The sequence below is a fragment of the Cnephaeus nilssonii genome (assembly GCF_951640355.1).
Source record: "Cnephaeus nilssonii genome assembly, chromosome: 12".
NCBI classification, from domain to species: Eukaryota; Metazoa; Chordata; class Mammalia; order Chiroptera; family Vespertilionidae; genus Cnephaeus; species Cnephaeus nilssonii.
Window position 1 is genome coordinate 3,124,492 of NC_137083.1, and position 22,137 is coordinate 3,146,628.

At 59.0% G+C, this 22,137-nt stretch overlaps 1 protein-coding gene across 1 annotated transcript in view; it reads right to left on the reverse strand.

Annotated features, from left to right (window-relative positions):
• VOPP1 (VOPP1 WW domain binding protein) overlaps positions 1-22,137 on the reverse strand; it is a 36,154-nt gene that overhangs the window by 3,949 nt on the left and 10,068 nt on the right. The window contains 3 exon segments of the mRNA XM_079785583.1: positions 620-756; positions 1,586-1,663; positions 3,937-3,995. Of these exon segments, the coding sequence (XP_079641709.1) occupies positions 620-756; positions 1,586-1,663; positions 3,937-3,995 (274 nt within the window).

The window sequence follows — 22,137 nt, forward strand, 5'->3', positions numbered from 1 at the left end:
GGAGGAGGGCGGGGCTACAGGAGAAGGGTGGGGCTACAGGAGGAGGGTGGGGCTACAGGAGGAGGGTGGAGCTACAGAAGGGCAGGGCTACAGGAGAAGGGCGGGGCTACAGGAGGGCAGGGCCACAGGAGGAGGGCGGGGCTACAGGAGGAGGGAGGGGCTACAGATGGGCGGGGCTACAGGAGAAGGGCAGGGCTACAGGAGAAGGGCGGGGCTACAGGAGGGCAGGGCCACAGGAGGAGGGCGGGGCTACAGGAGAAGGGTGGGGCTACAGGAGGAGGGCAGGGCTACAGGAGGAGGGCGGGGCTACAGGAGGAGGGCAGGGCTACAGGAGGAGGGCGGGGCTACAGGAGGAGGGTGGAGCTACAGGAGAAGGGCCCCTGAACAGTCCATGGTGGTTACAGCCCCCCATGCAGTGTGCAGGGAGGGACACAAGGCCGAGGAGAGGGTGGTAGGGAAGCCTGATGTTCCGACAGGAAAGGAAGCCAGGTATTCCAGGAGGATGGGGAGAATGCAAAGGGGCTGGGGAGGGACCGGGGATGGTGAGGTGGGGCCATGTCCCGGCAGCAAAGGGAAAGCGGGATATTCAGAAAGACGCCTGGACGGAGGGTCGGCTGACCTGGCGCCGGGTTCGGGGGCTGCCTGGAGTAGGACACGTTGAAGGCGGGCTCCTCGATCAGCGGCGGCGGGTACATGCGCCTCCGGATGAAGAAGCCGGCTCCGCAGCAGAAGAGGACGCCCATCATGAGGAGGAACCTGGGGGAGCAGGGCGCCCAGCGGTGAGGGCCGGGGCTGCCGGGCTCCCCACTCCGCGGGTCCGAGGCCGCGCTGCTCCGGAGGGCGGTCTCACTCCCGGGTAAGGGTCTGTGCAGACGCTGCCCTTCAGGCCTGGCCGCTGGCTGGAGGGCCTCCTCCCTCAGGGGAGCTGGGCACCGGCAGGCCCAGGTCCGTCCTGTGAGCAGGGATTCGGCCGACACTCTGTGAGGGGAAGACGGCGAGGCAGCAGGGATTTCATCCCAAGTTTGCAGACTCTGGTTCTGGGGGGGCTGGGCCCTGGCCGGTGTGGCTGCGCGGGCTGGGCCTTGTCCCCTGCACAGAGAAGTCGCCTGCTGGATCCCCAGTCAGGGCACAGGCCCGGGTAGTGAGCTCCATCCCCGGTAGGGGGTGTGCAGGAGGTGGCTGATGGATGTTTCTCTCTCTCATCAGTGTTTCTCTCTCTCTCCCTCTCTCTCTAAAAAATCAATTACAAATCTTTAAAAATAAAAAGACAGTTGACCTCAGCATTGTTTCGGAAACTGGCCAGGAGCTGCTGGAGGATGAGGTGCTGCCCGCCCACCATCCGAAGGAATCAGCCTTCTCCCCGCCCGCCCCCCTCCGCCACCGCCTGGGAACCGGGAGGGGCTCCCGGCAACTCTGGGACAGAAATGCCACCGTGGGGCCAAGCGGACACGCCTGCCTGCTGGAGGCAGCCCCGAGCCAGTGACGGGGGAAGGCGAGGGAAGGTGGGGTCGCTGTGGTCCCGACAGCGGGGCTGAGGGCAGGGCCCGGGGCAGGGGAGCAGCATGGACAGGCGGGCGTGACCTACCAGAAGTACCACAGCCGCTGGATGGAGAGCGCCCGCACGCAGCACCGGGACCCGCAGCAGTCCTCGTAGGGGCGGCATCTGGGAGAGGCACGGGGTCAGGGCGTCCCGGGCAGAGGACGGACAGCCGCCGCTGCAGGCCACCCACGGCCACGCTGACCACTGTCCGTGTCCCGGCCCAAACGGAAGGTGCGAGGCGGACACGGTCAATGTGACCCACAGCACCACGGTCCCACAGGCCCCGTGGCCCCCCCACGACGGCTCCTGCCGGGGAAGCGCCATGGCCTTGACCAGGGCGGCCGAGGAGCGTGTGCCCCTGCGGTCCCGCCACAGGCTGGCCTTGGTGCACGGTGGGTCCCGCTGGGCCGACCCCGACGGCTCCGAAGACGGAGTGCAGCCCTCCAGGGGCAGGGGCTGGAGACAGAGCCACGGGCCAGGCCAGCTAGGGGGCTCGTCCTGGTCCTGCCACTAACGGGGAGTTATTCAACCTCCGGGAGCCTGCGTTTCCTCAGCAAAACGGGCGGGAGGACAGGACTCGGTCCCGGTCCCGGTCCGGTGCCCTTGTCCTTGCAGACCTGCCTCAGGCACTGTGCACGCCCTCGCCGCCCCCTCCCCACCCCAGCCCGAGGCTTCCGGCGCCTGTGGACACACTCGGGGCTGTTCCTCCCCCAGAAGAGGAGCCGAGCAAGGCCTTCGCCAGGGACAGGCCCCCTCAGGCCCGCGGCGTCATCGCAGTCTCCTTCACTGTTTGTGCCCTGCCCGCCCCCCCTTTCCACCCTGCACACCCCAAGCAGGAGAGCTGACCTCCCCGCAGGGGGCCGCCCATCAGGCCCAGGGCTCACAGGAGCCAGGAGGGTGGCCCAGGCGGCCTGGTCTCAGGCCCCGCACCCGGTCTCGGCTCTCCAGCGCCCGCAGGCGGGGCGGGCAGCCGGCCAGGCACTGTCCCGTGGAGCCTGCTGCCCACTCCTGCTCGGACACCTGCGAACAGCGCCTCCCCACGCACGGCGTCCATGACTCACAGCGGAGGACGCGCCCCGACCGTCAGCGGGTGAGGGGGCCCCTGTGAAGGAGCGGCTCCCCAGGAGGCGCGGGGCAGGCCTGGGAATGACCTGGGCCAGGCCAGCAGAGCAGAACGCGGAGGCGGGGCCGCTGCCCGCCCGCACACACCGAGGGTGCGGGTGGGGGTGCAGAGGGGAAGCCAGGCCGGAGCTCCCGCGGGGCGGGCCTGCGCCCTCGTCCTCAGCCCCACGGCGCCCACCCACTCGCTCCCGGCCCCTCCGGCCGTGGCGTGGAAGTGACCGGTCTCCACGGACCCCGAGGGATCGATGCGTGACCTGCTGGGGGGCTCGCTCATTCTGTGCGAGTCATTAATCCGTGTCCCTCTGCTTTCTCACGCGAGCAGGCGCCGTCCCTGCACCCGGTTCCCGCCTCCTCTCCACGGGGAGGGAAGCGTGTGGGCTCCCGCGAGTCTCCGTCTCCGTGCCACTGACTTCAGAGGTCCCCCCCATCCCCCCCACACCACCCCACCCCCCCCCGTTCCCTCCTTCAGCGGCACTGAGATCCGAACCTGAAACTACAACAAGTGTGTATACAGAACACCCAGCAGCCAGCACCCTGGACCCGGCTGCATCCACGCGCCCGAGCGGGACCCAGCGGCAGACGAGCCCCGGCGAAGGGCTTGACCCCCGCCATCGGCCGTGACATTGATGAAACTGGCCCGCTGGTCCCCAGGTTTCCTTAGTAAAACGCAGGTAAACAAGGACCCCCTGGGGGTCAACCCTCGCACCCCCCAGCTCTCCTATTCTCCCCCAGCCACGGCCTCTTCTCCTCCCAAAGCCCTGGTGGCCGGCGGAGGAGCCCCAACCCGCTCCTGCCCACCCGGTTCTCCGGGCCCAGTTGCAGTCATTTCTGTTCCTAAAGAGCGGGGAGCTGGCTCCGGAGTCCCCGGCTTCTCTGACTCACGTAGCATCGCATGTCACCACCTCAGACCATGCCCGTGACTGACGGTCAGCAAGCTCCCACCCGCACCCCCACAGGGGCCTCAGGGCCCGCACCCCCACAGCCGCCTCGGGGCCCGCACCCCACAGCTGCCTCGGGCCCCGCACCCCCACAGCCGCCTCGGGGCCCGCACCCCCACAGCCGCCTCGGGGCCCGCACCCCACAGCGCCGGTACTTCACACTGTCCTCCGCGCGACTGGCCCGAGGCTGGTGTCCTCAGGGGTCACTGTGCACCAGTGAGCAGAGCCACAGAGCCGGGGTGAGGGCCCCCCAAGACAGGGCTTTCCCCGTCCCATAACCAGTCCCGTTAGGAACCGTAACCACAGAATCAAGCCAGCGGGCGGGCAGATACTCACATGTAATATGTTGGGTAGAGTCCTTCGAAATACCAGCAGTGCTTTTTGGCCTCCGTGCACTGCAAAGAGAAGAGAAAGCCGGTCACTGGGGCGCCCTGCCCAGGGTGGGGGGACCTCACAGAGGACACAGGCGGGAGAGAGGGCGGGGCTGCAGGTGGGGAGCAGGGCCCCCGGGAGAGACGGTGACGGGGAGACGCCCCACCCAGACCTTTCCTTTAAGTTTCTTAAAAGAGAAAAGAAACGTGGGAAAACAAGTATTTCCCAACTAGAGGCCCGGTGCACGAAATACATGCATGGGGTGGGGGGGAGGTTCCCTCAGCCCAGCCTGCACCCTCTTCAATCCAGGACCCCTCGGGGGATGTCCCTCTCACAATCCTGAACCACTGGCTCCTAATTGCTCACCTGCCTGCCTGCCTGGTCGCCCCTAACTGCCCCCTCCCCCCCAGCCTGATCATCCCTCACTGCCTCTGCGTGCCAGCCTGATCGCCCCTAACTGCACCCCCTACCAGCCTGGTCGCTCCTCACAGCACCCCGGCTGGCCTAGTCGCCCCACGAAGCCTGCTTGTTCAGTCATTTGGTCGTCCCTCATTAACCCCCCTGCCGGCCTGGTCATAGGCAGCCATCTTGTGAGGGTGTGATGGTCAATTTGCATATTACCTCTATTATATAGGATTATTGTTCTAGCCTATCATCTCTCTAAATGCACTGGTAACCCATTTATGAGAAAGGCAAAGACAATCATGTTAAAGGCACGTGGCATTCAGGCATCTAAAGAATGCTAGAAACAAATATTACAAAGATTTCCACCCCTCCCCCATTTCCATTTTTTAAAGACATTTCCCATAGTTTTCACCTTCCTAGATGTTTATATTTCGGAATATTCCAAAAGCCACATCTAAATCACAGGACCCCCAGGCGGACCCGTGCCAGCCGGACTCTAAGTCAGGATCCACTGCCCCCCCCCCCCCCCGTTTCCAGGGTGAGGGGGGGGAGCAGAAAAGACCACAGGAGCCCCCTGTGCTTTCCAGAGAGGTCAGACTCCTGACAACCAGAGGGGCGGGCAGAGCCCGTGGAAAGCCACCGGGCGGGTGACTCACAGGGACAGTGGCCAAGGGCACCCACTGTGCGCGAGGACGCTGAGCAGGACCGCTCCGACCGCTCCGAACAGGGGTTTTCTAAAATCATTCCCCTCGAGCCATCTCTGTTTTAATTCACAACCTCCTACCGCCATGATCTGTCCGCTGACCCCTGGTGGATAGATAGCGCCTTCGAAATAATACAGGACAGCCCGGCCGGCGTGGCTCAGGGGTTGAGCGTCCACCTATGAACCAGGAGGTCACGGTTCGATGCCAGGTCGGGGCACATGCCTGGTTTGCGGGCTCCATCCCCAGTAGGGGGCGTGCAGGAGGCAGCCGATCCATAATTCCCTCTCATCACTGAGGTTTCTCTCTCTCTCCCTCTCCCTTCCCCCCGGAAATCAATAAAAATATATTTTAAAAAAAATACAGGACAGCCAAAACCGGTTTGGCTCAGTGGATAGAGCGTCGGTCTGCGGACTGAAAGGTCCCAGGTTCGATTCCGGTCAAGGGCATGTACATTGGTTGCGGGCACATCCCCGGTAGGGGGTGTGCAGGAGGCAGCTGGTCGATGTTTCTCTTTCATCGATGTTTCTAGCTCTCTATCCCTCTCCCTTCCTCTCTGTAAAAAATCAATAAAAAAATATTTTTAAAAAAATACAGGACAAGTCTACCAGCAGTAGGCAACCGGGAAGGCACCTGATAACAGAGTTTCCATGAGCAAGTCAGGGGCCAGTTGTCATGCCCAAGCACCCCATCCCCAATCTCACCTCCCCACCCTCCCCCCTAACCCCCCCACCCCCACCCGGGCCAGGGCTGCTCCTCGGTCTCTCCAGCAGGTGTGTAAGAGGCCATCCTGTCCCCGGCCGCCTGACAGTGCCGGGATCAGAAACACACCCCAAATCTAGAGCTGACACCGGGAGAGGGGAATGCCGTGCCGTGCCGTGCCGTGCCGGCTAACCACGAGAGCAGCGAGCACCGTGCGGTGTGTGTTTGGCTGGTTTTGTGCTTTAGGACCTGCAGAAGCACACGCAGCAGCCCAACGTGCCCCGGGTTTGTGAGTGAAAAATGAGTTTAATTTAGACGCCGTTACTTCCTGTCCACTTCAAGAAATGAAGCTCAGGCAGCCCAAGAAATCCATGTATTCTGGCAAGGAAGCGCAATTTCAGGTCCCTGCCCCCATCGCACTCCATTCCGCCAGTCTCCTGTGAGACGCCGGGTCTGCCTTTAAGGAGGCCTTTACCTGTGTCTCCTGCGCTCTCACCGCCTTCTCCAACCCCAAACCAACCTCGGCGCCTCCGACACGGCCCCCCAGCCCCAGCCCCGGAGCCTGGGGACACCAGGCTCAACCTGAAAGCCCTTCCCCTCGCACCCAGGCTCAGGCCCACAGACCCCGCCCGCCCGCAGCCGCCTCTGTGGGGTCTCCCTTCTTGGACCCCGTTCCCTCACCAGAATTCGCCACTCCTCGGAGACACCCGCCCAACTCCCGCATCACATCTCCTGACGCTTAAGGTAACAACAAAAATAACATGAACATCTCACCTCTGAGGATTTCTCTCTTGGTTTGTGGATATCAGCATTACCATCCTACCTAATAAAAGAGTAATATGCAAATTGACCACACCTTCTCTACACCCAAGCCACGCCCACCAGCCAATCAGGGTGAGCATGCAAATTAACCCAACCAAGATGGTGGTTAATTTGCATGTCAAGACAGCATAGGAAGAAGCCAAGAGCTGTAGAAGGGAGCGAAGCTGCAGAGAAGCAAGCAGGCGGGGCCAGCGGAGAAGGGAGGCAAGCAGGCGGGGCCAGCAGAGAAGTGAGGCAAGCAGGCGGGGCCGGCGGAAAGGGAGGCAAGCAGGCAGGGCGGGGGAGAGCGCAGCAGGAAGCCCTATTGCAGGAATCTTCCTGCAAGGGGCTACTAGTTTTATAGATAAAAACCTGGGCCCCAATGGGCTCTTTTTTGTTTTGTTTTCTTTATTGATTGAGGTATTACATGTGTCCTTATTCCCCCCATTGCCCCCCAACCCCCCCACCCATGCCCTCACCCCCCTGTTGCCTGTGTCCATTGGTTAGGCTTATATGCATGCATACAAGTCCTTTGGTTGATCTCTCCCCCTTACCCACACCCTCCCCTACCTTCCCCCTGAGGTTTGTCGGTCTGATGGATGCTTCTCTGTCTCTGGATCTGTTTTTGTTCATCAGTTTATGTTTTTCATTATGTCCACAAATGAGTGAGATCATGTGATATTTATCTTTCTCTGCCTGGCTTATTTCACTTAGCATAATGCTCTCCAGGTCCATCCATGCTGCTGCAAATGGTAAGAACTCCTTCTTTTTTACAGCAGCGTAGTATTCCATTGTGTAGATGTACCACAGTTTTCTAATCCACTCATCTGCTGACGGGCACTTAGGCTGTTTCCAAATCTTAGCTATGGTGAATTGTGCTGCTATGAACATAGGGGTGCATATATCCTTTCTGATTGGTGTTTCCAGTTTCTTGGGATATATTCCCAGGAGTGGGATTACTGGGTCAAATGGGAGTTCCATTTTTAGTTTTTTGAGGAAACTCCATACTGTTCTCCACAGTGGCTGCACCAGTCTGCATTCCCACCAGCAGTGCACGAGGGTTCCTTTTTCTCCACATCCTCGCCAACACTTGTTGTTTGTTGATTTGTTGATGATAGCCATCCTGACAGGTGTGAGATGGTACCGCATTGTCGTTTTGATTTGCATCTCTCAGATAATTAGTGACTTTGAGCAGGTTTTCATATGTCTCTTGGCCTTCCTTCTGTCTTCTTTTGAAAAGTATCTATTTAGGTCCATTGCCCATTTCTTGATTAGATTGTTTATCTTCCTTTTGTTGAGTTGTATAAGTTCCCTGTAAATGTTGGAGATTAAACCCTTATCGGTGATAACATTGGCAAATATGCTCTCCCATGCAGTGGGCTTTCTCGTTGTTTTGTTGATGGTTTCTTTTGCTGTGAAAAAGCTTTTTATTTTGATGTAGTCCCATTTGTTTATTTTCTCTTTAGCTTCCATTGCCCTAGGAGCTGTATCGGTGAAGAAATTGCTTTGGCATATGTCTGAGGTTTTGCTGCCTGTGGATTCCTCTAAGACTTTTATGGTTTCCCGTCTTATGTTTAAGTATCTGTATCCATTTTGGTTTATTTTTGTGTATGGTGTAAGTTGGTGGTCTAGTTTCTTTTTTTTTTTTTTCATGTATCTGTCCAATTTTCCCAACACCATTTATTGAAGAGACGGTCTTGGCTCCATTGTATGTTCTTGCCTCCTTTGTCAAATGTTAATTGAGCGTAGTGGTTTGGGTCGATTTCTGGGTTCTCCATTCTACCGAGTGGGCTCTTGCTCAGAATCCCAGTTTCTGCTGAGAGCGGGAAGGACCCGCAGGGAGAGGGAGCCACAGCTGTCCAATGACCAGGCCCTTGCCTCACGGACTGCAGACGAGAAGCTTCTCACAGGCCCCGGGGCGCTGGAGGCGGAGACGAGGCTGACAGACAGGCGCCTCGGTGGGCCCAGGACTCAGAAGAGAAACACATGTGAGAGCAGACCGAGGGCAGGACACGCTTTGATTTGGTGGCTGTGCCGGACCCGCCCCCTCCGGGACTTTTCTCAGGAGCGCTGACCATTCTCCGGCCCCAGGGACGGGCTGTTGTCTGCAACATCACAGATCAGCCACCGGGTTACCGGACGTGGAGCTCCTGAAGGCCGGACGGCAGACCCTCCCTCCTTCCCTGCTGCACTCGCAGCTCGCAGCTCACAGCTGTCTTCTCCCTCGTGGGTACACAGCCCGCTGGCCAGGGGCTCAGAGCAGATGTCTGTGGGTGACCGACTGCTCTCCGCGCTGCTGGCAGGACTGGAATCAACGCTCATATAGCAGTCACCCCTGTCTCTGCTGAACTGGCCCCAGTGGTGACAGGCAGCCGGACACCCTGGTTGTCCAGTTACACTTCCTGGCAGCAAAATGGACCGCCGGGCGCCATCTCTCCGAGGCGGATCAGCCCTGGGAGCCCACTGAGCCCCTCGGCGGCCCCCACGTCCTCTGTGACAGGAGGCGGGAGAGAGCCGGACGGAGGCATCGGGCCGACTGAACGGACTCCGGGGAGGGTCCCAGCGTGGACCCGCTCTGCCGGCCGCCCAGGCGGGTGCGCGTGGTGCCGCCCAGGGGGGTGCGCGTGGTGCCGCCCAGGCGGGTGCGTGTGGTCAGTGGGGGCGGGCCCGGTGCCACGCTAGGGTAACACAGCACTGACTGTGACCGGAGCCCAGACGTGCCAGCACTCTCCCACCGCTGCTGCGTGGGGAACGGGGCAGCAACTGGGAAACGACGATGCATTTCTCTTCCATCTCCCTTCTCCTTCCGCAGGTTACTCATCCTGGCATTGTTCCTCAGAGCAAAATCCTGGGGACGACGGCCAAGCCCGCCCCTCGCAGGCGGGCGAGGTGACCCACGGCAGAGGGCGGAGCAGCCAGCGAGAAGGAGCTCTCAGGACCGATGAGGCGGGTCCAAGGCGCGGTGCTGCTGGGGAAACACAGCCATCCCCCCCACACACACACACACACACACCCCGACAGCGGAGGCGGCTGAGACACGCCCGGCAGGCGACCTCGTCCCTGGCGAACAGCAGAGGCATGTGCACGCCCCCGATGCTGCCGCCCGTGCAGACCTGTGCAGTGTGACTGTGCTAACGCTGTGGGCAGCTGTAACACATGTACCTGTGTGTCTGCACACATCTGAACAGAGAACGGCCCAGCACACGGTTCATAAAAGGGAACGAGTGTGCGCCTGGACAGGACGGACGACGCTCCGGGGAGTCAGGGAGTGAGTGTGGGGAGTGTGAAGGCCCAGGGCCTGGCTGGCACGGCTGTGGACTCGATAACGCCGCACCCTCAGGCGGCACTAAACCTGTAAAAGCACCGGAGAGGGAATCAAGCTCAGCAGGCGCAGTTAACACGAGATGCATGCGGCTGCCGCTGGGGTGACTCGGCTACTGGTTCACAGCAATTTTTTCCCTTTTTTTTTATTGATTTCAGAGAGAAAGGGAGGGGGGAGAGAGAGAGAGAAACATCAATGATGAGAGAGAATCATTGATCAGCTGTCTCCTACACACCCCCAACTGGGGATCAAACCCACAGCCCAGGCATGTGCCCAGACCAAGAATCGAACCTGGGACCCCCTAGTTCATAGGTCGACACTCAACCACCGAGCCATGGCAGCCAGACTACGGCAATTTTTTCAATAAGCAGAAAGAGCACACTCTAAAATACCAGTGAAAAGGATAGCATGTACCTAAGCCCAAACAGGCACCCATGTCCATTGTCCAGGGGAGGGACTGCGCATAATCGTATGTGATCGACTTTCACGCGCCCAGCAGGGCGGTAAGTGTGGACACCAGCATCACCAGACGTGTCATGTGCTGCGTTAGGATGTTACCATGGCTACGTCGCTAGGCAACAGAAGCTGTTCAGCTCCACTGGAGCCTTCCGGGACCACTGTGGTACAAGTGGGACGTCGCGGACCGAAGCCTCGTGACCACGCACGGCCGCGCGGGCAGGCCTCGGGGACCGCGTGGGCCGGGCCAGACCACAGTGAGAGCGCCGCCCGAGCACGCAGCGCCGTGAACGTCTTTGTTCTGGGGTGCATGTCAACGTCACGTGTGCACTGCCCTGTAGTCTCTTACGGGTACAACAGCATCACGTCTAAAAGGTCGTGTGCATACCTTCATTTAAAAAGCGCTTTCCTGCTCAGACATGCTCACCACCACCTGAGCCTGAGGCCCTCCGGGCTGTGCCGGCGAGGGTCTTGCCATACCAGGGTGGCTGCAGGCGGGCGTGGCTGCGGCAGTTTCTTTTATTTATTTTTAATTTCTTTATTGATTAAGGTATCACATATTTGTCCTCATCCCCCCATCCCCATCCCAAACCCCTCCCCACGGATGCCCCCACCCCCCTGTTGTCCTTAACCACTGGTTAGGCTCATATGGATGCACACAAGTCCTTTGGTTGATCTCTCCCCTTTATCCCCACCCTCCTCTACCCTCCCTCTGAGGCCCGACAGTCTGATCTATGCTTCCCTGTCTCCGGGTCTGTTCTTGTTCATCAGTCTATGTTGTTCATCTTTTCCCCTAGATGAGTGAGCTCATGTGATACTAGAAATACACTTATAAGAACCGAAAATGAGACAAGCCATAATGGTTATGCTGGGAGGCGAATGAATCAGTCTGTAGTGAGTTTCTTTCTGGGCCAACAGTTCTTTTGAGACCCAATTTCAATGTCACACAGTTCCTTATGTGTACATGTCGGCACTGACATTTCAGGCCGTTTCCTAAAGTCAGGCAGCAGAGGCGCCTGCGCAGTGAAGGGCTCCTCTCCGCGGCCGCGGTGCGCGGGCAGCCTTCACCCCCAGCAGCGCTTCTCCCAAAGGCGGAGTCGGTCCTCGGGGCCTGCGCTGCCTCGTGGCCCGGCCGTGCTGATGCTCCGGTCCCCGCTGTCCCTCCAGCCGTCCTCACGGCATCTCCAGGGGAGAGGAGCCCCCTCGGGACCCGCGTCTCTGCCGGCCCTGGAAACGGCTCCTCCAGGCACGTCACACCCTCACCGGGCGGCGGGCCCGGCCTCCTGCCGGCGGTGTCACCGGGCGATGCCGCCGCCCGGCCCTCCTCCCGGCCCCGCCTCTCGCCCTGGCTCTCCTGCTGCTTCCACCACCTCTGAACCCTCTGAGCCCTGACCCCCAAGGTCAGCCTGAGGGCTGGAGCCGTCGCTCCTAACTCCTGCCCGTGTGCCTATGGTGACCTCCTCCCGTGACCACAGGGTCTCGAGTGGCCCCGAGATGGTGAGTCCTTTCCAGAAGGTTCCGGGGGACTTTGCTCAGACCCACCCGAGGAACCACCACCTCCGGACCCGGCGACGTCCAGGGCCCTTTCTCCTGGGATCCTCGGCCGTCTACGCGGACGCAGTGCTGCCACGCCCCCGAGAACACCGGTGCTAGACACGTAATGCCTTCCGTTTACTCGTGCGGTTTTCCAAACTCTCCCCAGAAAGAGCAAACCCATCTCCAAAAATGTGTTTAAAAACTGAGTAAACGAAGGAAAACAATCTATTTCAGGGTCTTATGTCCACCCCGAAATCCCTCCCTGGGCTCATAATTAATATTCCTTCCAGGGGTATCAAGAAGCAATAGCATAGCCACCTATTTTTAAAATTATTTTTTAATCTTTATTGTTGATAAAGATTGGTCCCTTCTAGCCTGCCCCTGCCCCCCATCCAGGCCTGCACCCCCCTATGCCATGCATCATGCAAACAGGTGCTTTGGTTGGTCACTTCCCACCCACCCCCGCCTTCCCTCGGAGATCCCGCATCTGTCCCATGCTGTGTCTGCATCCATTCTGATCATCAATTTATTCTGTTCATCCGGTTCCACCTGTGAGTGAGACCCTGTGGCACTGTCTCTCTGACTGGAACATCGCTATCTACTTCCTGATCATAAAGAGCAGACACCTAGGCCCAGCCGGGTTGGCTCAGTGGATAGAGCATCAGCCTGCGGAATACAGGGTCCCAGGTTCGATTCCCGGTCAGGGCACATTGATCCCCAGTGGGGGGGGCGTGCAGGAGGCAGCCAATCCATGATTCTCTCTCATCATTGATGTTTCTCTCTCTCCCTCTTCCTTCCTCTCTGAAATTAATAAATAACATACATAAAAAAAAAAAAAGAGCAGACGCCGACAATTTATAAACCACGAACAAGGCGGAGCACGCAGGCTGTGAGAACGCGCCGCTGCAGGAGCCATTGCACAGAGGCAGGCCGACGCTAAACCCGAGCGCTTGGGAGACCGGCGCCCGGGGACGCATACTGGCGGCCGCTCTTCAAAGCCGGGCTGGCGTCACTGCAGCTAAGCCCTCCAAATACAGTTACCCGAGTTTAGCACCTACATGAGCCCCAACGAACAAATCCTCGCTAATCCCCAGCAGCGATCCTCACGCTGGTGTGAGTGATTCCGCACCCGGCCTGCTCAATTCAGGAGCCCCGACGCCGACGCCACCGGGTGATCAAACGGACACCCTTCTTCTGTCCCCAGTTTGAGTAGCCGCACCAGTTATCATGGAGGGGCCGCGGTCCGTGCAGAGCCGTGGACGGCGCCCCGGTTACGGCGGGTGCTGGGGGGGCGGGGGGGGGGGGGGGCGGTGACAGGGAGCGCTGACCTGACCGCTCCTAGCGCACACCCTTCCTTTCCCAGCAGCGGGGCGAGTCTTAAGAAGCCGCAGTGGAAATCTTCACAAAGTGGGCAGAGCTGCTTTTCGGGGGACATAGAACCCTGAAATGGACTCTTTTCATAGCTTATTCACTTTTTAAACATTTCCTGGGCCCTGGCTGGTTTGGCTTAGTGGATAGCGCGTTGGCCTGCGGACTGAAGGGTCCCAGGTTCGATTCCAGTCAAGGGCACACGCCCGGGTTGTGGGTTCGATCCCCAGTGGGGGGCGTGGAGGAGGCAGCCGATGCATGATTCTCTCTCATCATTGATGTTTCTAGCTCCCTCTCCCTTCCTCCCTGAAATCAATAAAAAATATATATATATTTTTTTAAATGTTGGGGGATGGGCTTGCTCCTCCTGAGGAGAGTCCGGCACTCCCACACGAATGAACGTAGGCACTGCCCGTCTGGCATCTGGTCCTCAGGAGCGCGGTCACGTTGCTTCCCGAACACGCGTGTCTGAGAGCCTGCGCGGCGGTGAGAACGTGCGGTGTCTGTGGGAGCTAAGAGCTGGGGTCTGGGGTTCAAAACGCGATGGGTTTTACCTACATCCCCCCCTCTCCTTTTGTCCCCAGGGCGCGGGGTGGGGTCTCTACAGGGATCGCCCCCGGCCACAGCGACGCTGCCTCGCAGCACAAGCCCCTCCGGCAACGGGAGAGGAAGGGGCTTCGCTTCACTTATGGTGGGAGCGCCAGGCAGCCTTCCTGGGCCAGGGAGGCCATGATCTGCCTCCAACGGCCCGCCGGCCCCGGAGGACCAGCCGATGGCTCTTTGTCGCAGGGGAGGCGCCCGCCCGCCCGGTGCCGCTTCCTCCTCCCTCAGCACCGAGCCTGGCACACCGAGACCCCAGCTGCGTCCAGGCCCCGCCGATCAGAGTCCACACGCCACTCAGCTCCCAACAAAGGGAGGCGCTGGATGCTGGCAGGTGGGTGCTGGGGCCAGGGACACAGGCAGCAGGCTTGTCGCCATCACAGCAAAAAACGCACGGAGCGGTGACAGCGCATGACCGCAGCGTCCCTGGATTCCAAAGGACAGGAGGGTCCCGCTTTCCATGCGGCGCTGGAATTTTAATCGACGCCCTACGGCCAATTATTCCCTCTCGGGCTCAGGACCATTCTGACTCAGGACCATGTCATCTGCAAGGAACCTGGGTGGTTTTTATCTTTTTACAAACAAGAGTCTGAGGCGTCTCACAAGCATCATTTGTCAAAGGGAAGAGAGCAGAGAAACTCCTAGAAAGACAGACATCAAAGACCCTCCAGTGCCTACAGTGCCAGCAAGTAACCATCAGAGATGAAGTGCCCTCTACTAACATCTGGAAGGTTCTGAGACGTGCGGCTCGGAGGCGGGATTCGCTCCAGCTGCAGGTCCCGGGAAATCCCGTGGCCGCTCGTCATTCCTCTGGGCAAAGTCGCGTTGTCTGCTTTGCCGCCCGAGTTCTTAACACAAGGACGGGCCCGAAGCAGATTTCCTCCGAGTCCCTCATCCCCGGAGGTAACTCCTCGTCGCCAGGCCGTGAAAACGAATCCCTCACCAAAACCCAAAGGCAGACACGAGAGCAGCGTATTGACACGTTATAAGGTTAATGTCTGTAAAGAATACGGAGCGTGTATAACTTAATGAGAAAAAGATAAAAATCCCAACAGGGGAAAAATAAAATCGATGGGAGAATTCTTCAAAGAAGAAACACACAAGGTCAACAAACCTACTTCAGGAGATAAAATTCACCAGCAGTGAAATACATGCAAAGTGTGATGGTGTGGTTTTTATCTGTCAAAACCCCAGCATCCCCTGCCGGCGAGGGCACGAGGGAAGAGACGTCGCATGACGTGTGTGGAATGTAAATGTAATGTCTCAACAAGATACTGTTTCCATACGGATCAAAGCCCTTAAAATGCGTATCACCTGCACGGGGTTGTTTCACGTATCCCAGGAAAAGAAGAGTAACAATTGCGAGGACATGCTACTAATAACCAAAATTTTCAAAGCGCGTGTTTGGTTAACAAATTAATAATACACCCAAAAGACATAGGAGTAGGCAAGTCCTATCGGATGGTAAGGAAACGTGTAACAGTATGAGAACATTTTGCTCAGAAAAGTAAAGCCAATGAAAGAGTGTATCTAGGAGCATATACACCGAGTGGCCAGATTATTATGATCTCTGAACACAGAATAATCTGGCCACTCAGTGTATATCCTATAGAATAAAAGGCTAATATGCAAATTGTCCCCTCGACCAGGAGTTCGACCAGCAGGCAGGCCGGCCAACCGCCCATGTCCCCTCCCCCTGGCCAGGCTGGCCGGACCCCATCCATGCACAAATTCATGCACCAGGCCTCTAATTATATATATACACACCACACGCACACGCACACTGAGTGGCCAGATTATTATGCGTTCAGAGATCGCATAATAATCTGGCCACTCAGTGTATTATCCCCCACAGGAGAAGATAACATGGAAAGACAGGTACCAAAATACTGGCGATCAATGGTCTTTTTGGTGATATGAGAGATGATCTGTCTTTCATTGCACATGTTGGTGATTGGCCTCCAACTTTTCTGTATGGAACTCGTAACATTTTGTTTTAAAATTTCCATTAAATTTTACTTTAAAGCAGATCGCTTATGGTCCAATAAAGAAATGGAGAGTGAATATAAAGGGATATTTAAATTGAGGAAATATCATTGGTTCACAAGAGTGAGCATTACCCAGTCAGGATTTAAGTAAAAAGTAACAGGTGAGCCGACTCAGTGAAAACTCGTGCACAAGGAAAGGTACAGTCAGCAAGGGAAACTGTCTTTATAAAAAGTTGAACCTCACGGACAATGCTCGTGGAATGCAATCCTTCACAGCACTTTGTATGTATTTCACGTTAACATGTGAAAACAAACGTCTATTCATAGGAGGAAGACTGGGACAGCACGGCCTGTATCGCCCATGGCCCCGACCTTCGGGATGTCCCCAGCCCCTCACAGGCAGCCAGACGCGGGTTACCTTGGGCGTGACTTCACGGCCCAGAGGAAACGAAAATGGGGCTGGAGCCCCATGAACCACCTCCCGCACCAGCCCCCAAACAACCCGGTATGAGCTGCTAGGACTGTGTGCCTAGAGCACCCCTCGGCGCTTGCACCCTCATTCCTGGGTCCCAAGAACAACATAGGTGACACGGGGCCGTAGCAGTTCTGCCCAGAAGGCCGGCCTGTCCGTCAAATCACACCTCGGGGAGCTCAGAGCCCCCCACCCGGGCACACCGCCACCCCAACCTCTCACTCCCTCCGAAGAGACTTGGCAGCGGCTAACGTCAGGGCACAGAGCAACTCGAAATGAAGGCGTGGGGTCAGCCAAGGAGGTTGGCGGACATTTGCCCCCGAGCACCCTCCCTCCCAGGCCCGGCGGGATGGAATGAGCGGCCGGGAGCCGCGGTGACAGATGGGGCAGCCGCGCGGGCTCTGCTGGGCCGCATGAGGCCCTGGTCCCGCGCAGCACTGGGCAGAGGCTGAACCTCCGACGCGCTCCCTAAGGGCGGGACCCCGGACGGTGGCGCCCCCGCTGTCCCGGCACAGAGAGGAGAGCCAACGCCAGCCGTGACAGAGGCCACCAGCTGGGCACCCGGCTGTGATGCCATCGCAGGAAGTGACCGAGAACGGAGAGCTCAGGCGCGCCCAACCTCGTCACTCAGGGCCCCACCTGGCAGAACAGACCTGTCTTTCAAAACCCACTCCTTTAGCCCGGCCGGCGTGGCTCCGTGGGTGAGCACTGACCTAGGAACCAGGAGGTCACAGTTCGATTCCGGTCCGGGCACATGGCCGGGTGGTGGGCTGGGTCCCCAGCAGGGGCCTGCAGGAGGCGGCCGATCAGGGAGGCTCTCTCGTCACCGACGGTTCTCTCTCTGCCCACCCCTCCTTTCCAGCGGGGCCACGACTTCCCCAGCAGACTCAGGAGGAGATACCAGCGTCTGCCTTGGGCGGACAGAAATGCCCAGAGAGACTGGTAAGGACAGCGGCTTCGGGAGCAAAGCCAAAAGGCACAGAGGGACCCCCCACCGCAGGTTGCCCCCCAGCCTCCCTGCTGACATTTTAGAAGGAACGTGTGCAAAGCCCACAGAATAGGACTGCCCCCTTCCCCAGGCCGTGACGAACCAATCACCTCCCGACGGCTGCCCCCTCTCCCCGATTCATCTCTCCCAACCAGGTCATCGAAAAGCCAGCTCTCACGCAGCCACAGTGCGGACGGACGGCCAGCCACCAGAATGCCACCTGGACCTGTCACCTCTGACCTAGCGGCCCCTCCCGCCCTCTCCGAGCCCAGGCAAACATTTAGCCAGGGCCTCCCACACATCTGGGCCTTTCTGTAGCCTCATGCTCAGGTATCTTCTCAAGGAACAACCCACAGCCTGGCGGAGCCACAGCCCAGCCGAGAGGCACGGTCAGCGGCGACCTTCCCCGGTTTGATGACAAACGGAACAATCCCTCCGTGCGAACTTGCGACAGAGCGTAAGGCACACACCGGCCAAGACGTTCATGGGGCACTGTGTTCAACAGGAAAGGGAGAAATGAACTCCACGTCCATCGCAAGAAAGCCGGTGAGCGCTCATCCGCACAAAGGGACACGCTGTGACTGTAAAGGGGAGGCAGTGGGTGTGTGCATGCCGATACGGGAACACTCCAAGAAACACCGCTCACAAAATAAGAAAAAGGATGCAGAACATTGTGTATAATGTGATCCCATCTGTGTACTTTAACCAAGTATCTGAGTGTGTAATTTTTTTTTAACTCAGAGGACTGCAAAAGAAACCTAGCAGTCACTCCCGCTGCAGAGTCTACGATCGGGAGGTAGTGGGCGCGAGAGGCGCTCTCACCTTTTAAAACCATATTCACGCCTTACTTTGTTCAGAAAATTAAAGCCATCGAATCCATTATCCGTTATCAATGAAAACGGGCAGCGAGGCCAACACAGATGAAATCCTCGGGTGACTTAAGAGTGCCATGTCACTGGGTATTCGCCCCTTTGCAACAAAGCTTCAGACAACTGAGTTCCATTTCTCCCTATCCCCCCCGCCCCGCCCCCGCCCCTGCCTGTCCTTAGAGCAAAAGGAATGAGCTGTGAAATGGCCAAATGCAGGCCCAAAGGAAGAGACACCAGGCTCTGAAAATTCACCACCGGGTACTCAGTCTCCCAGGAGCAAGCGCCCCAGGCCCTGCCTTGGCTGGAGTTCACGTGCTTCCCTGACGGACTGTGAGGTCTTGAGGACAGAGTCCTGGGTATTCCGCCTTCCGGCCAGGCTCCTGGGACAACGATGGCCGTAGTGGGGCTCGAGAAATGGTTGCTGCCCTGGCAGGTGTGGCTCAGCTGGTTGGAGCATCATCCTGTACACCCAAAGGTGGCGGGTTCGATTCCTGGTCAGGGCACATACCCGGGTTGCAGGTTCGATCCTAGGTCAGGGCCCATGCGGGAGGCAACTGACCCATGTTTCTCTCACATCGATGTTTCTCTCTCTCCCCTTCCCTCCCTTCCTCTCTCTAAGATCAATAAAAAAAGTAAAACTAAATAAATAAATAATAAATAAATGGTTGCTAAACCAACTATACAAACAACTACACAGAACAATGGGGTGTCACCTAAAGGTTGCTGTCATCAATTCAACACCAACAGAAATCTCCAATTTGGGGTGCAAGGAGGGGAGAGACTTTATTCAGTGAAAACAGCTCGGCTGTGGAACAGCGAGGAGGCCCTGGTGTTATAGCTCGGATGTTCCAGCTCATGCTACAGCCCCAGCCCCAGCCCCAGCCCAGGAAATGCAGCCTTCCATGGAAACTGAAAGTGCACTCCCCTGAGGCAGAGGTGAAGCTGGCTTATATAGGAACATGTACCCGCCCCCATTTCCTGATTGGTCCGTTCTTATGCAAATGAGGACCCCACATTATGATTGGTCCAAATAGCACCATACTGCTTGGCCAGAATAAAGCTGCTCTGATTAATCAGTGAAGATGCAAATGAGGGAATAGCTGCACAGCTCTGATTGGACGGGGAAAGTCTCAGTCCTATTGGTGCAATTTCTATCCTAGAGGCTCCCTTTTCCTGGCGGACTCAGGGCAGGAGGCGGGCAGCCCAGTCAGAAACGCAGCCAGTGAGGGGTCTCTGCCAAGAGTTTACGTCCAACTGACCGCAAGGAGTCCTTGTTCTTCCGGGGCCCACGAGGGGCAGATGTTTTGTACATACAGCACCTAAACGTGGCCACACACAGGCCCCAAGAATTAACACCGATCCGTCCCAACTCAGAAACAGATCGTGGTTCCAAAGTCTGCATCTAAATTGGTGATCTAGCCGAAACCGGTTTGGCTCAGTGGATAGAGTGTTAGCCTGCGGACTCAAGGGTCCCAGGTTCGATTCTGGTCAAGGGCATGTACCTTGGTTGCGGGCACATCCCCAGTAGGGGGTGTGCAAGAGACAGCTGATAGATGTTTCTAGCTCTCTATCCCTCTCGCTACCTCTCTGTAAAAAATCAATAAAATATTTTTTAAGAAAAATTTTTTTTAAATAAATAAATTGGTGATCTAGAGGTTAGGACCCTTTTCTCACAGAAATAATGGTACAAATGCCGGCTAAATTTCCTGGCGAGGCAACCCATCTCTGTTTAGCTCACAAAATAAATGAATCCCAGCCTGTCCTTCAGCTGCACTAGCCCAGAGCTGTTTGCTGCAGAGTCTGCCCTGGGCCCCAACCCCCCACCAAGCGGGAGAGAAAGGTCGACCGTGTGCCAGGGAGCTGGCCTGGTTAGACCACGGGAGCCGTCCATGTCACGTTGGTCCTGTCGCCCCCACCCTCAAGGGCTGACCTACCTGACCCCTCCCAGCGTCCCCCCACCAACACAGAGCAGCACACAGCCAACGGGTGTGCGGCGTGGGCACAACCACCGGTGCCTGGGCCGGGCCGGCCGGAGAATGTGTTCCCTCCTCGGCCCTATCATCTCAGACACTGCGTAACCGCAGGCACCCCGCAGGGAAGCGGAGGCGCACTCCCAAACTGGTGTGCAGTCCCAGCTCGGGGTCACCCGGTGACACCCCGACAGAGCCCGGGGGAGAGCTGTGTCTGAGGGCCACCGCTGATCCTGTCCCTCGGCTCCTGGGGGGCCTCCGCTGGCACCTGCTTGAGGCTTACACCTTCCAGGCCCGCAGACCCATCCCTGGGGAAGGAGGGGGGGAGGCGGAGGCTCCGATGTTAAAAATCAGTTCACAGACGAGTATGTCCCTCTTCCCAGGGAGTTCACAGTTGCTAGTGACTGTGCAGAGAGAACGCCTCAAGAGAAGGGGAGGCGGCGACAGGAACAGGAAGTGTTTGAAAACTGAAGCAAGCACGAACTCATTCCATACGGCATCCGGGACTGGGTCCGGCATCCGGGACTGGGTCCGGGGACAGGAGACGTGCAGGAAAACCAGTGAAGTACAAACGAAGCCTGAAGTTGACTGAACGGGACTAGGTCAACGCAGGTCTCTTCGCAGACGGAGAAGGCAGCGGAGGGCGTTCCGGTGGTGTGAACCAGCGAGCGGCATGCAGGCCCTCGGCATTAGCTCCGCAATCTCCTCCCGTCTAACGCGGTTCCCAGACTAAAGCTGGTCACGAGCATGTGGTGCCCAGAGCAGATCGCAACAGAAGCCGGAAGGAGGGCCCGACTCTGAGGTGCAGCGAGCAGCCCTGGGTGGCGGGGTGCAGAGCCGGGAGGGTGCAGCCGCCTGAAGGCTGCGTCAGGCACCCCCCCCCCCCGCCCCCAGCAGGCCTCAGGCCTGGGGCGAGGGCAGCCTCAGGTTGGCAGGTGCAGGAACCAGCAAAGCAGAGATTACTCCGTGTGTGAGCGAGCGAGAGGAGCCGCGCTCTGTTGACCCGCATTCTGCAAACTGCCCATCTGGGACCCGGGACCCTGGGGCCCGGCTGGCGTGCAGGTAGGCGCTCCCCCTGTGCCCCTGCGTGGGGAGCAGTCAGCACACGGCGCGCCCTGTGTCCAGTCCGACTCCACACGCTCCTCCCAGCACGTCCCCCAGGTCCGTGTTCCCGGCCAAGCCCACGTCCAAATGCGCAAGAAAGAGGCCGGAAGGTCGACTCCTTTCTCCTAAGAAACGCGGAAGGGGAGGGGGAGGGGAGGGGAGAGGGAGGGGGAGGGTCACTGGGCGGCGGAAGGGGCCAACGGAAGCCCACTGGAGGGGAAATGAAAGCCGGGCTGGGTGCTGCCGCAGGGCCAGCTGGGTGGGGTGGGGGGGCGCAGGGCCAGCTGGGGGGGTGCGCAGGGCCAGCTGGGGGGGGCGCAGGGCCAGCTGGGGGGGGGCGCAGGGCCAGCTGTGAGGGATGCGCAGGGCCAGCTGGGGGGGGTGCGCAGGGCCAGCTGGGGGGGGCGTAGGGCCAGCTGGGGGGGGGGCGCAGGGCCAGCTGTGAGGGATGCGCAGGGCCAGCTGGGGGGGTGCGCAGGGCCAGCTGGGGGGGGCGCAGGGCCAGCTGGGGGGGTGCGCAGGGCCAGCTGGGGGGGGCGCAGGGCCAGCTGGGGGGGGGCGCAGGGCCAGCTGTGAGGGATGCGCAGGGCCAGCTGGGGGGGTGCGCAGGGCCAGCTGGGGGGGGCGTAGGGCCAGCTGGGGGGGGGCGCAGGGCCAGCTGTGAGGGATGCGCAGGGCCAGCTGGGGGGGTGCGCAGGGCCAGCTGGGGGGGGCGCAGGGCCAGCTGGGGGGTGCGCAGGGCCAGCTGGGGGGGTGCGCAGGGCCAGCTGGGGGGGCGCAGGGCCAGCTGGGGGGGGGCGCAGGGCCAGCTGTGAGGGATGCGCAGGGCCAGCTGGGGGGGTGCGCAGGGCCAGCTGGGGGGGTGCGCAGGGCCAGCTGGGGG